This window comes from Oncorhynchus kisutch, linkage group LG1 (genome assembly GCF_002021735.2).
Source record: "Oncorhynchus kisutch isolate 150728-3 linkage group LG1, Okis_V2, whole genome shotgun sequence".
NCBI lineage: Eukaryota > Metazoa > Chordata > Actinopteri > Salmoniformes > Salmonidae > Oncorhynchus > Oncorhynchus kisutch.
In genome coordinates this window covers 27,531,272-27,545,336 of record NC_034174.2, presented here as the reverse complement: position 1 = coordinate 27,545,336, position 14,065 = coordinate 27,531,272, and the positions used below count along the sequence as shown (strand labels likewise).

The window sequence follows — 14,065 nt, the reverse complement described above, 5'->3', positions numbered from 1 at the left end:
ATTTGTCTTTGCTGTAACCAAGAAGCTTGATCTTGCAAGCTAACCACTTTGCTATGAAGTTAGCCAACCAAATGCATAGCTTGAGCCCTGATGTTGAGAAAATGTATTAACTTACCATTATAAGCAGTGGCATAGCATGAGCTTTAGGGCACCCCAAAAAACAAAACAAATTTAAGGTATTGAACATTTCTAAATACCTCGGTATAATTTCTAAATACCTCTGATGGTTCTTACTAAATACAGGAGACTTCTCGATAAAATTACAGTCAAGCATACATTTTCTCAAGAACCTTGCTCCAAGATCTGCTAAAGCGGTCTGAATAAGCTAACTTCCTATGCATTGTCAGTAGTAACTGTAGTGAGATGGCAGTCCCAGGCCATAGCAGACAGCGTCTTGAACCTTGTTTATTCAGTGCAGTGAGAACCTGGTCTGGTGGACAGCGGAAAGGAGCACAGTGAAGGGGTGGTTTTGTGTCTGCACCATCTTGGCTGTCTCCAGTCACTTCCTGTTCCTCCACTCTGAACCCAGTGCACTCAGCCTCAGGTAGGCTATAGCTCCAGGCTGCTACAACTACAGACTGGAAGGGATCCTCAGGGTTAGTCACTGTGCTATTTAGATGGGTAGAGGAGAAGATGCTGTAGTAAACTTAGCATATCAATTCTATAACAAAAGTAATTGTCTGATTCTTGTCATTGTAAAGTGTAATGAATTTTTAACTCTTGCAAGTGACTCCTTTTTCTCTGGGCATTCTGTGTAGTCTGGTGATTCAGAAGGTCATTTGAGATTTTGTCCTGAATATGTTCTCACAGAAACACTTTTTAGGTGATCTAATTTGTCTGCAGAACAGTCAAGTCAGCAGAAAATCCGATTTTGACTTTCTAAAACTGAACTACTCCCTTTCCTTTCTCTTATTCTATCAGCACGGTTCTCTCTCTCCCTCCTACATACACACTCCGCACATAAGTGGCTTTACATGATGATACAGGGACACGGTGGCTTTTCCCCCTTTGCTGGCTCTAAATGGGACTGGTCAGTGGAGGGTTTTGGCTACTGTACGTTCAAAGGCAAAATAGGGATTGGGATAGAGTGCCGGGTATTGCCTGTAGCAGTTGCCCCAAAATGATTGGTAATGAACTACTAGACTTGCAGAACCTGATGATCTGTATCAGAGCCTGGAAACCTGAACCTGTACTTGAGATGGGCGTAGGGGTTAGGTTACAGGTCTGGGCTGACCTGGCAGGAGGCAAAGGAGCAGAGTGACTTAGAGGGGTTGGTTTTTGTTAACATCTGTGTCTACTGAGCTGTGATAGGTGCCCTTCTATGCCCTTCACAGATCAGTGTTTTACATGTATGTAAAAAGGTTATTGTCTGGGGTAGACCATGGTTTCCCTTCCCTACTTTCACTGTGTTTTGTCTGCTGCATCAAAACATGACATGTTTTCTAATGAAGTTGTAGCCTAGGTTGCTAAAGCTCACTTGTTATCCAGTCCCTATTGGCCACATGTAGCAATGAGCTGATTACCTGGCTGTGCATAATTGTACAGACATTAATTTTCTCTCATCTGATCCCTTGGTCTTTTGTAACTCTAATAGATGACATATTTTCCTCCGCTCTCGCTGCAGAAACTAAATGAAGCTCAGACTAATGACTAATTAGTGTGGTCAGCAACTCATGGCTGTAGCTGGTGCTTGCAGGGTTGAATGGGTGGTGCCAGTTAGGGCTGGCACAATTACAGTTAACCTTGTAACTGACGGTTATGGTTGAAGACCGTCATGAACATAAAAATAACCCTCAGAACTGCAACACTACCGTTCAAAGTTTGGGGTCACTTAGAAATGTCCTTGTTTTTGAAAGAAAAGCACAAAAAAAACTATTTTTAATTACATAAAATTGATCCGAAATACAGTGTAGACACTAATGTTGTAAGTGACTATTGTAGCTGGAATGGCTTTTTAATTTTTTTTTATGGATTATCTATGTAGGCATACAGAGACCCATTATCAGCAACCATCACTCCTGTGTTCCAATGGCAGGTTGTGTTAGCTAATCCAAGTTGATCATTTTAAAAGACGAATTTATCATTTGAAAACCCTTTTGCAGTTATGTTACAACAGCTGAAAACTGTTGTCCTGATAAAAGAAGCAATAAAACTGGCCTCCTTTAGACTAGTTGAATATCTGGAGCATCAGCATTTGTGATTTTGATTACAGGTGCAAAATGGCCAGAAACAAAGACCTTACTTCTGAAACTTGTCAGTCTATTCTTGTTCTGAGAAATGAAGGCTATTCCATGTGAGAAATTGCCAAGAAACTGAAGATATCTTACAATGCTGTGTACTACTCCCTTCACGGAACAGCGCAAACTGGCTCTAAACAGAATAGAAAGAGTGGGAGGCCCCGGTGCACAACTGAGCAAGAGGACAAGTACATTAGAGAGTCTGGTTTGAGAAACAGACACCTCACAAGACCTCAACTGGCAGCTTCATTAAATAGTACCCGCAAAACACCAGTCTCAATGTCAACAGTGAAGAGGCGACTCTGGGATGCTGGCCTTCTAGGCAGAGTCTGTTTGGATGAACTCTTTACAACGTGATAACTTTTGTTTCTTCTTGCTGAAACAAGCAAGGTGTTGTAGCAAGCAAGTCTTCGGGGACTGCAGTCATTTGGCTGACCAGTAACCGTCATCTAAAATGTAATGACCATCACAGCCCTAGTGCCAGTGCCTCTGAGGGTAACATGTGGGTATGTATGTAATTATAAGGCCCAGTGGAATTGGGCTTGTATAACAAAATAGGGTAGCTAAAATAATATGGCCTTTTGTTAACAGTTCAAATCACATTTTATTGGTCACATACATATGGTCAGCAGATGTTATTGCGAGTGTAGCGAAATGCTTATGTTTCTAGATCAGACATTACCTGTTAGTGCAGCAGTATCTATCTAACAATTCCACAGCAAAACATAATACACACAATCTAGTAAAGGAATGGGATGAGAATATATGTCTTAAATATATGGATGAGCAGTGACAGAGTGGCTAAGATGCAATAGGTAGTGAAGGATACAGTATATACATATGAGATGAGTAATGCGAGATATGTAAACATTCTTAAAGTGACTAGTGTTCCATTTATTTAAGTGGCCAATGATATCAAGTCTGTAGGTAGGCAGCCGCCTGTCTGTGCTAGTGGTGGCTGTTTTAACAATCTGATGGCCTTGAGATAGAACCGGTTTTTTAATCTCTGTCCAAGCTGTGATGCACCTGTACTGACCTCGCCTTCTGGATGATAGTGGGGTGAACAGGTAGTGGCTCTGGTGGTTGTCGTTGATGATATTTTTTGCCTTCCTGTGACATCAGGTGTATGTATCCTGGAGGTAGGGCTGGGCACTATACCATATTTAACTATATACCGGTATTTATGCACGAACCGGTTTGGGTTTTTACTTTACTTTCTATAACGGTATTTTAATGTTTGGTTTGTTAAATGTGATACGCTGTGTGTAACGTCCATTTTTATAGTTTACTCCTCTACTTGAGTCATCCCTTTCCACACTATCTCCATGCCGCTTTCCACACAGACCTAGCCCCGCCCCCTGTCACTCAAGGAGCATTTGTTGTTGCTTGACCACGAGACACTTGCGTTCAGTCTGCATGGTCAATACAGCACATGCAACAATGTTGATGACAACGATGTTTCCACTTAGATCTTAATATAAATCCACATGAGTTCTATAATTACAATATTAGTTTGTTTCTTACATCTGCAAACAGCTAGTTTGTATTTTCTTAGCAAGTTAAGCTAAATTGTGTTAGCCACTAAAGCTAATCGCTAGTCAGCTGGCTAGATAGCTAACTAGCTAATAAAAGTACTGAGTCAGAGTAAACGTAGCTAGTTAATACAAGTACTGGTGGAGGCATAAATCAGCATGTTGTTTGTGGAACAGTATCTTCTAAATCAAAGAGGAAAAGGTGAAGCATGAGTATGTTGGCTATATGAATAAAGACTTAATGTAGCCAAAGATTATAGGGTCACCTAGGAAACACTGAACACCACTTTGGTTTTCACCCTGTCACAATAACTCGTCCATGTCATTTTCATTCGTTGTCATGTCAAACAACACTGTATTCAAAGTGCCCACTATTATTTATATTCTAGCTAGAATTATATTAAACATTCTATTTCCATGATTCCAAAAGTTCACCCAAGTGTTTTGTTCTAAATTGCAATGGCAACATTTGGTTAAAAATAAGGCAAAGTATTTTTGCCCATATCGTGGCAGTGTGGAAATGATCGAAAATGAGTGCTGGTAATGCAGGAAATTATTTTCCGTTTGAAGTTGAATTGAACAGTATAAAACAATCCAAATAGAGAGAGACCCATTTGAAATCATTTAGAATATATGTGTTGCCACCCTAGGGTCACGCACTACTTATAAAGCAAATTTAGGACTTTTATTAATCAAAAACATAAAATACCGTCAAATTTGAAAAATATCATGCTATGATATTTTGGCCATATCGCCCAGCCCTACCTGGAGGACAGGTAGTTTGTAATGCATTGTGCAGACTGCACTACCCTCTGGAGAGCCCTGTGTTTGTGGGTGGTGCAGTTGCCGTACCAGGCGGTGATACAGCCCGACAGGCTGCTCTCAATTGTGCACCTGTGAAAGTTAGTGAGGGTTTTCGGTTCAAGTCAAATTTCTTCAGCCTCCTGAGGTTGAAGAGGCGCTGTTGTGCCTTCTTCACCACACTATCTGTGTGCGTGGACCATTTCAGTTTGTCGGTGATATGTACAGTACACAGAGTAACTTAACCTTCCACCTTCTCCACTGCTGTCCCTTCGATGTTGATAGGGGGGTGCTCCCTCTGCTGTTTCCTGAAGTCTACGATCATCTCTTTTGTTTAGCTGACATTGAGTGTGAGGTTATTTTCCTGACACCACACTCCGAGGGCCCTCACCTCCTCCCAGTAAGATGTCTCGTCGTTGTTGGTAGTCAAGCCTACCACTCGTGTCGTCTGCAAACTTGATGATTGAATTGGAGGCATGCATAGCCACGCAGTCATGGGTGAACAGGAGAGGGCTGAGCACACACCCTTGTGGGGCCCCAGTGTTGAGGGTCAGAAAAGTGTTGACAGCAAATGTTGTTTCCAACCTTCACCATCTGGGGGTGACCCGTCAGGAAGTCCAGGACCCAATTGCACATGGCAGGGGTCTAGACCCAGGGTCTCAAGCTTAATGATCAGTTTGGAGGGTACTATGCTGTTGAATGCTGAGCTGTAGTCAATGAACAGCATTCTTACATAGTTATTCCTCTTGTCCAGATGCGATAGGGCAGTGTGATGGAGACTGCATCGTCTGTGAACCTTGGGGCGGTAAGCAAATTGGAGGGGGTCTTGGGGGACAGGTAGGGTGGAGGTGATATGATCCTTGACTAGTCTCTCAAAGCACTTCATGATGACAGAAGTGAGTGCTACGGGGCGATAGTCATTTAGTTCAGCTGCCTTAGCTTTCTTGGGAACAGGAACAATGGTGGCCATCTTGAAGCGTGTGTGTGGACAGCAGACTGGGATGGGGATTGATTATGTCCGTAAACACACCAGCCAGCTGGTCTGCACATGCTCTGAGGACGCAGCTAGGGATGCAGTCTGTGCCGGCAGCCCTGTGAGGGTTTTACTCACGTCGGCCACGGAGAAGGGAAGCCCAAAGTCTTTGTTAGCGGGCCCTTGTCGGTGGCACTGTATTGTCCTCAAAGCATGCAAAGAAGTTGTTTAATTTGTCTGGGAGCAAGACGTCTGTGACGGGGCTGGTTATCTTTCTGTAATCCGTGATTGTCTGTAGACCCTGACACGAACGTCTCATGTTTGAGCCCTTGAATTGTGACTCCACTTTGTCTCTATACTAACACTTTACTTGTTTGATTGCCTTACGGCGGGAATGGCTACACTGTTTGTATTCGGCCTTGTTTCCAGTCTCCTTGCCATGATTAAATGCGGTGGTACATGCTTTCAGTTTTGTGCGAATGCTGCCAATAATCCACAGTTTCTGGTTAGGGATTGTTTTAATAGCCACATGGTACAACATCTCCTTTACACTTCCTTATAAACTCGCTCACCGAGTCATCATATACGTCAATGTTGTTCCCTGAGGCTACCCGGAACATATCCCAGTCCATGTGATCGACGTAATCTTGATGCGTTGGATAGACTTAAGCACGGGCCCTTTCTGTTTTAGTTTCGGCCTATAGGAGGGGAGCAACAAAATGGAGTCATGGTCAGATTTTCCAAAAGGGGGGCGGGGGAGGGCCTTGTATGCATCGCAGAAGTTAGAGTAGCAGTGGTTGAATGTGTTGCTCGTGTACTGCAATCAATATTCTGAAAGAATTTAGGTAGCCTTGTTCTCAGATTAGCTTTGTTAAAATCCCCAGCTCAATAAATGCTGCCCCCGGATATATGGTTTCCAGTTTGTATAAAGTCCAGTGAAGTTCCTTGATGGCCCTCCTCGTATCCGCTTGCGGGTGGATATACACGGCTGTAACGATAACCAAGGAGAGTTCTCTTGGTAGAAAATACTGTCTGCATTTGATTGAGGAATTCTAGGTCAGGTGAACAAAAGGACTTGCGTAATTGTGTATTGTTACAATTACACCATGAGTCGTTAATCATGAAACCATACACCCCTGCCCTCCTTCTTACCAGAGAGATGTTTGTTCCTGTTGGCGCAATGCACTGAAAATCCTATTGGCTGTACGGACTCCAACAACATGTCCCCAGCTAGCCATGTCTCCGTGAGACCGAGTATGAGACCGACAATTCCGGATACCTCTTTGGAAAGCAAATCTTGCACTAATTTTGTCTACTTTGTTAACTTCTTACGGCTGTAATTCCGTTAATGGGATCGATTTGACAACAGCCAGTGAAAGTGCAGGGCGCCAAATTCAAACAACAGAAATCTCATAATTAAAATTCCTCAAACATACAAGTATTATACACCATTTTAAAGATGAACTTGTTGTTAATCCCACCACAGTGTCTGATTTTCAAAAAGGCTTTATGACGAAAGCATACCATGCGATTATGTTAGGTCAGCGCCTAGTCACAAAAAAACAGCCATTTTCCAGCCAAAAAGTGGAGTCAAAAAATCTGAAATTGTGAGAAAATTAATCACTAACCTTTGATGATCTTAATCAGATGGCACTCATAGGACTTCTTGTTACACAATACATGTATGTTACATAAAAAAAACAAAATACTCTCTGTCGGCGCCATCTTCTTTCCCCTCCAGTTGCCCTTTAGATTCAAGTCTAAGCCACATGTTGCCTAATGCATCAATGGATTTACACTATTTAATGAATCATATTGTGGGGCTCGTAGCCTAGTGGTTAGAGCGTTGGACCAGTAACCGAAGGGTTGCTAGATCGACTCTCCGAGCTGACAAGGTAAAAACCTGTCGTTCTGCCCCTGAACAAGGCTGTTAACCCACTATTCCTAGGCCGTCATTGTAAATAAGAATTTGTTCTTAACTGACTTGCCTAGATAAATAAAGGTGTAAATATATATATTTGTGTTGCACATGCGAAGGGATTTGGTTCGGCAATTCATCACTACATAGCAATTGCAGGACTCAGATCAAATTGTAATTCCAGTAAGAGTCATGTGGTCCCTCCTGCCAAATCCCTGGTGGTGTCAGCTGTCTCGTCTCATCTGATCATTTTCCCATCTGCCGTTGCGTGGCCTGCTAACCTCTGACCCCTGGAGGAAACGTTCTTGCTGCTTGCGAATCAGATTCCCTTATTGTCACTACCTCCTTCCCTCCAGCCCCTCACACACACCACACAAGACCGCACCGCATCTGTTTTATCCCTAGACTGTGGCTACAGCCATCACCCTGCCCATGTTAAAGGTTAGTGAAGTCACACTCGCAGTAGGGATCTCCACTTAAGACTCTTTATTTATTTGTTTTGGCTTTATTTAGTAGCTCCAAGTGTTTTATTTAAATTTTATATTGTAATTTCTCTTCCACATAACTGCTATTAATACCCTACGGAGACTGTAGCGCAGTGTTGTTTTTTGTCACAAAAGGGGTGGCTCCTTGTGCGCTGTGACATTCTCTGTACTCGGTACCACATGAAAAATGTAATGTGCCATATCATTCCTTGCATAGCCATGGGGGCATGGTTGTGTAGGCAATTAAACTTGCTTGGTTCCTTAATCTGATCTATAGGCTCTACATCAAAGTAACCTATTTTGCATTGATAAGTAAATATAATCTCAGCAACTGTTCAAACAATAAACCAAACAACATTGTAGCCTTATTAGAATCTCCCCAAAAGGTATTTTGTTTAGAATAAATAACTATTTATTCCAGGCTATTGATAAAAACAACTGCGAGAGATGTGCTTTTTCTATGTGACCAAAATAGGATGACATTCTAGTTTTTAAATACATTGAAGCACGGGCCCTTAGTTCAGCTGCCAAATTGGCATAATGTTGTAGGTTTCACCAGCAAGTATACAAATATTTAATTCTAAAGCTGATTATTTCACATGTGGGAATGTGTCGATGTGGGAAGCTAATCAACTTCAAAATAACCTCCAATTTCAAGATTGCTGTCTCGGTTTAGATTGACATTAAATAAGCGGCCTATTTTGCATTGATAACCAAATATAATCTCAGCGACTTTTCAAACAATAAACCAAACAACATTGTAGCCTTATTAGAATCCCCCCAAAATGTATTTTGTTTAGAAGTGGTACATTCTTTCTAGCCTAATTGGAAACTTAAACAGATTTGTTTTTGTTCTTCTCTTTTTTACATTATATTTAAAAAAATGCGAGTGAATACATTGAAGCAGCATATCAAATTGGCATAATGTTGTAGGTTACATCTGCAAGTATATAAATATTTGCCAGGGCATATTATTTCATTATACATCAGATTATTTCACATGGCGATGTGGGAAATTAAAAGGCTACATAGTTTGCAATGTTTAGCCAACTTGCTAGCAAGGGAAGACATTTACATTTTAGTCATTTAGCAGATGCTCTTATCCAGAGCAACTTAGTGCATTCATCTTTAAAATAGCAAGGACGGACAACCACATATCAGTCATAGTAAGTACATTTTACCTCAATAAAGAGGCTATTTTGTTAACACGTGTGAATCCATTGACACATCTGGAAACTGAATTTGCTTTCACAACAAATGAGAAGACAACAAGAACCTCTGTCGCCCTGTTGTGAATGCTGCTATTTGGGAGTCTGAACCGGTGAGGTACCATGTTACCAAAAGGTGCACATTGTTTAGAGTAATCTGACTCCCAGTACCCAGTACACGCGTAGATCTGTGCGCGTTGTGTGGAAACCTATAGCAGACCCTTGTTATGCTGTGTAGCTGCTGTCTCCAGTTCCACTGTTATAAAACGTATTGGTAGGAGTGTTGGTTTTGGCGGGAAGCCAGGGGAGATGAGGGCCCCTGCAGGCAAGGAAAGAGCGCGATTGAGGGGAGGAGGGCGGGATTTAGGGAATAACTAAAAAGTGTCAGTGGGGAAAGAAGAAAGCCAGGCGTTCTATTTCCCTGAAATCATGTGACCAGTGTGTGTGCCTCTAAGACCCAACAAACTGCCTGAGCAGGTTACTGAGCTCCTCTATCTGTCTGGCATTTCCCCTCTCCCTCTTTTCATCCTCCTCATCACTGTCACATGCACAGGATACAGGGTGTAAACGGTACAGTGAAATGCTTACTTGCAAGGTCTCAACAGTGCAGTACACTTGATCAAAATATTATCTCTAGCGCAGGGGTTCCGCTAGCGGAACACCTCGACAACATTCCACTGAAAGGGCAGCGCGCGAAATTCAAAAATATTTTTTTTTAAATATGGAACTTTAACACCTGAACAAGTCCAATGCAGCAAATTAAATATAAACATCTTGTTAATCTACTCATCGTGTATGATTTCAAAAATGCTTTACAGCTAAAGCACAACATATGATTATGTTAGATCACCGCCAAGTCGAAAAAACACAGCCATTTTTCCAGCCAAAGATGGGAGTCACAAAAAGCAGAAATATAGATCAAATGAATCACTAACCTTTGATGATCTTCATCAGATAACACTCATAGGACATCATGTTACACAATAAATGTATTTTTTGTTCAATAATGTGCATATTTATATCAAAAAATTGATTCCAAAACATCCGGTGATTTTGCAGAAATACTCATAATAAACATTGATAAAAGATACTAGTGTCATTCACAGAATTAAAGCTAGACTTCTCCTTAATAACTTCTTTAGGATAGGGGACGGTTGCATCCCACTTGGGCAAAAAAACAGGGAAAATGCAGCGTGACAAATTCATAAAAATTATTTAAATATCTAACTTTCGTTAAATCACACATGTAAGATACTCAATTAAAGCTACACTTGTTGTGAATCCAGCCAATGTGTCAGATTTTCAAAAGGCTTTAAATAGTAAACAAAGAGGGTAGCATATTTCAACCCTACAGGCGCTATACAACATGCAGAAATAAAATATAAAACATGCATTACCTTTGTCGAGCTTCTTTTGTTGGCACTCCAATATGTCCCTTAAACATCACAATTGGTCCTTTTGTTCGATTTAATTCCGTCCATATATATCCAAATGTCCATTTATTTGACGCGTTTGATCCAGAAAAAAATAGCTTCCAAAAAACGCAACGTCACAACAAAATATTTCAAAAGTTGCCCATAAACTTTGCCAAAATATTTCAAACTACTTTTGTAATACAACTTTAGGTATTTTTAAACGTTAATAATCGATCAAATTGTAGACGGGTCTATCTGTGTTCAATACAGGAAGACAACAAACCATGCTACATTTCACGTCTTGCGCACTCTAAAGTGTTACCCAGTTCCTAGATGGCCTACTTCTTCATTGCACAAATGAATAACCTCAACCAAATTCCAAAGACTGGTGACATCCAGTGGAAGCGGTAGGAACTGAAAACAGGTTCCTAAGAAATATAATTTGCCAATGAGAAATCGTTGAACAGACAGAGACCAACAACAACAACAAATCTGAACGGTTAGTCCTCTGGGTTTTGCCTGCTACATAAGTTCTGTTGTACTCAGACATGATTCAAACGGTTTTAGAAACTTCAGAGTATTTTCTATCCAAATCTACTAATAATATGAATATCTTATATTCTTGGCATGAGTAGCAGGAAGTTGAAATTGGTCACGCTATTTATCCAAAAGTGAAAATGCTGCCCCCTATACCTTAAGTTAATGCAACCGCTGTGTCAGATTTCAAAAAACTTTACGGAAAAAGCATAATCTGAGAACGACGCTCAGAACCCAAAACAGCCAGAGGAATATCCGCCATTTTGGAATCAACAAAGTTAGAAACAACACCATAAATATTCACTTACCTTTGATCTTCATCAGAAGGCACTTCCAGGAATCCCAGTTCGACAATAAATGACTGATTTGTTCCATAAAGTTCCATCATTTATGTCCAAATAGCCACTTTTTGTTAGCATGTTCAGCCCAGTAATCCATCTTCATGAGGCGCAGGCACTTCATCCAGACAAAAACTCAAAAAGTTCCGTTACAGTCCTTTAGAAACATGTCAAACTGTGTATGGAATCAATCGTTATGTTTTTAACATAAAACATCAATAATGTTCCAACCGGAGAATTATTTTGTCTTCAGAGAAAGCACTGGAACGAGAAGTCGGGAGCGCGCGTCATGAGATCAAGGCTCTCTGCCAGGCCACTGACTCATAGGTCTTATGAGCCCCTCCTTTATAGTAGAATCCTCAAACCAGTTTCTAAAAGAAGGTTGACATCTAGTGGAAGCCCTAGGAAGTGCAACCTCATCCATATTTCAATGTGTACTCAGTAGGCCAAGCTTTGAAAAACTACAAACCTCAGATGTCCCACTTCCTGGTTTGATTTTCCTCAGGTTTTTCGCCATGTGAGTTCTATTATACTCAAACATCATTCAAACAGTTTTAGAAACTTCCAAGTGTTTTCTATCCAATACTAATAATAATATGCATATATTAGCATCTGGGACAGAGTAGGAGGCAGTTCACTCTGGGCACACATTTCATCCAAAAGTGAAAATGCTGCCCCCTATCCCAAAAAGGTTAACAAATGAGTAATTAAAAGTAGTGATGTTGGAAATATATACACAATAAGAATATACAGTAAATACTGTGACAGTGAATGCAACCTGATTAACATCGGTCATGACCCGTGATCACATGGTAACAACCCTATCAGGAAATAGAAAGACCGGGCTGTCCCTGGTTAAGGGGCTCTTTAAGTAAACTAGGCCTAGATGTGAGACGGTACATTTCAGGAATTTATTTTCAGCTGTCATGATTGACCTATTAAGTTAGTAATAGATTCTAAAATTACCTTTGAAATTGGTACCTTGAGTAAAATGGAAATGGGCCATCTGGAACATGATCATTCCTAGAGTAGGAGTTTTGCAAAGCCATGTTGGGATTTCCCTTTGACACATACACACTCCCTGATAAAGGTACACAGTGTACTCTTGGAGATGAGGCTTTAGGGAGGAGGGGCAGCAGTGTCAGGGATGGGGAGACATTGGCTAAAAACCTGCTAAAGGAACTAGAGAACAAAGATATGATAAATGTGCGGACAAAGATGTGATAAACTTGCTATGTTTGAATTGAAAGACTTTTGGTTTTGCAAGATTTATTAGCCATAGACTGTTTAGAACAGTGCATTAATGTCCCAAAGCATGTGAATGTGTGCTGCTCCTGCTGCTGTTGAGATTGTTGATGCCCCCACCTTTTACCCGTTTTGGCCTTAAGTTGACACTTTTTCAGAATTTTCCTTAATATGACGCGTCCCAGGTTCTCTCGGGTTCAGCCATCCCTGGATGACCGCATCTTCCCCACACAGCCCGGTGTCGCTGCCGTCTACAGCGTGAGTACATACCCTGCACCACACACACACATTCCTACTGCACCACAGACACATACGCTCATACCACACACACTAGTTGTGAACCTCACAAGCATACCTCAACCACATCTCACAGGTCTGACGCACAGTCTATTTAGTTCTGACATAAAATCTAGAAAAAAAACGCCTGGTGTGTGTCTGTGTATAATGTTTCGTATGTGTAATGTATGACAGAAACTGATGGGAGATCACTTCTCTAACTGACCCCAGCCTGCAGCTGGAAAGATATGGCTGTCACCTCTGCAACATAGTGATTCATAATAACCGTCAGCATCATCACCCACCTACCCCCTGCTCTGTGTGTGAGTTGCCCTCACTTCACCACCCATCTTGGGGTTGTTTAGCAGTCTGGAAGGCTCTTCTCTGCTGCTGAGGAGAGGGATGCTTTCTGGACTCTCCCTCCCCACCCCGACTGTCACATTGCCTGTCAGTGGAGTCAGTCACTGGCAAAGACTCCTCCTCTGGCAACAGAAGTCAGATTAGCTGCTTTATCCTGGGTCAACCAGGGGAAATGGGCCACACAGAGAGATGCTAGGGAGAGTAAACCAGTGTTCAGAGACAAACAGTGATGTTGTCGTACAACAAACAGAAGAGTGTTGCCTCTACCGCACAGAGGCTCCTGTGCAGAAGCAGCAGTGATGTAGGCACCACAAAGCCCAGGGGAGCAGAGATGGGCCAGCCGGCCTGCCTGCTGCCTGCATTATCTGCTGTGCCAGGCTTGCTGCAGCAGCAACACCTGCAGTGGGTTACAGCTCACAGTACAGTACAGCACAGTGGCAGGGCATGGGGATAGTACAGCACAAAGCACACTGCCTGCAAACACTGCAAAGGGACAGACAGGGCAGCACTCCACAGCCAGGGCAGAGCCTGATTCTGCACCCCGTGGCCACAACACACTTCATGTCCAGCATAGGTCTGTTCCTCTGCACAAAGACAGACAGGGGTTAATCCCTGCCGTAGCACCTTATTTACATTCCTCAGCAGGAGCAGGTCTAATGACCTGTGGAATCCTGTGCGTGTGTGACTGTGAACATCCCCTGGGTGATGCTTTGACAAACTTATACTGCTTCAGCACACTA

General features: G+C 42.0%; 1 protein-coding gene across 15 annotated transcripts in view; it reads left to right on the top strand.

Moving 5' to 3' along the window:
• LOC109896665 (eukaryotic translation initiation factor 4 gamma 3) overlaps positions 1 to 14,065 on the top strand; it is a 68,237-nt gene that overhangs the window by 9,696 nt on the left and 44,476 nt on the right. For 14 of the 15 annotated variants that reach the window (XM_031811447.1, XM_031811230.1, XM_031811588.1 and 11 more), the window contains exon 2: positions 12,848 to 12,947. In XM_031811447.1, the coding sequence (XP_031667307.1) occupies positions 12,848 to 12,947 (100 nt within the window). The remainder of the gene's footprint in view (positions 1 to 12,847; positions 12,948 to 14,065) is intronic. The other variant, XM_031811097.1, reaches the window with a different exon arrangement.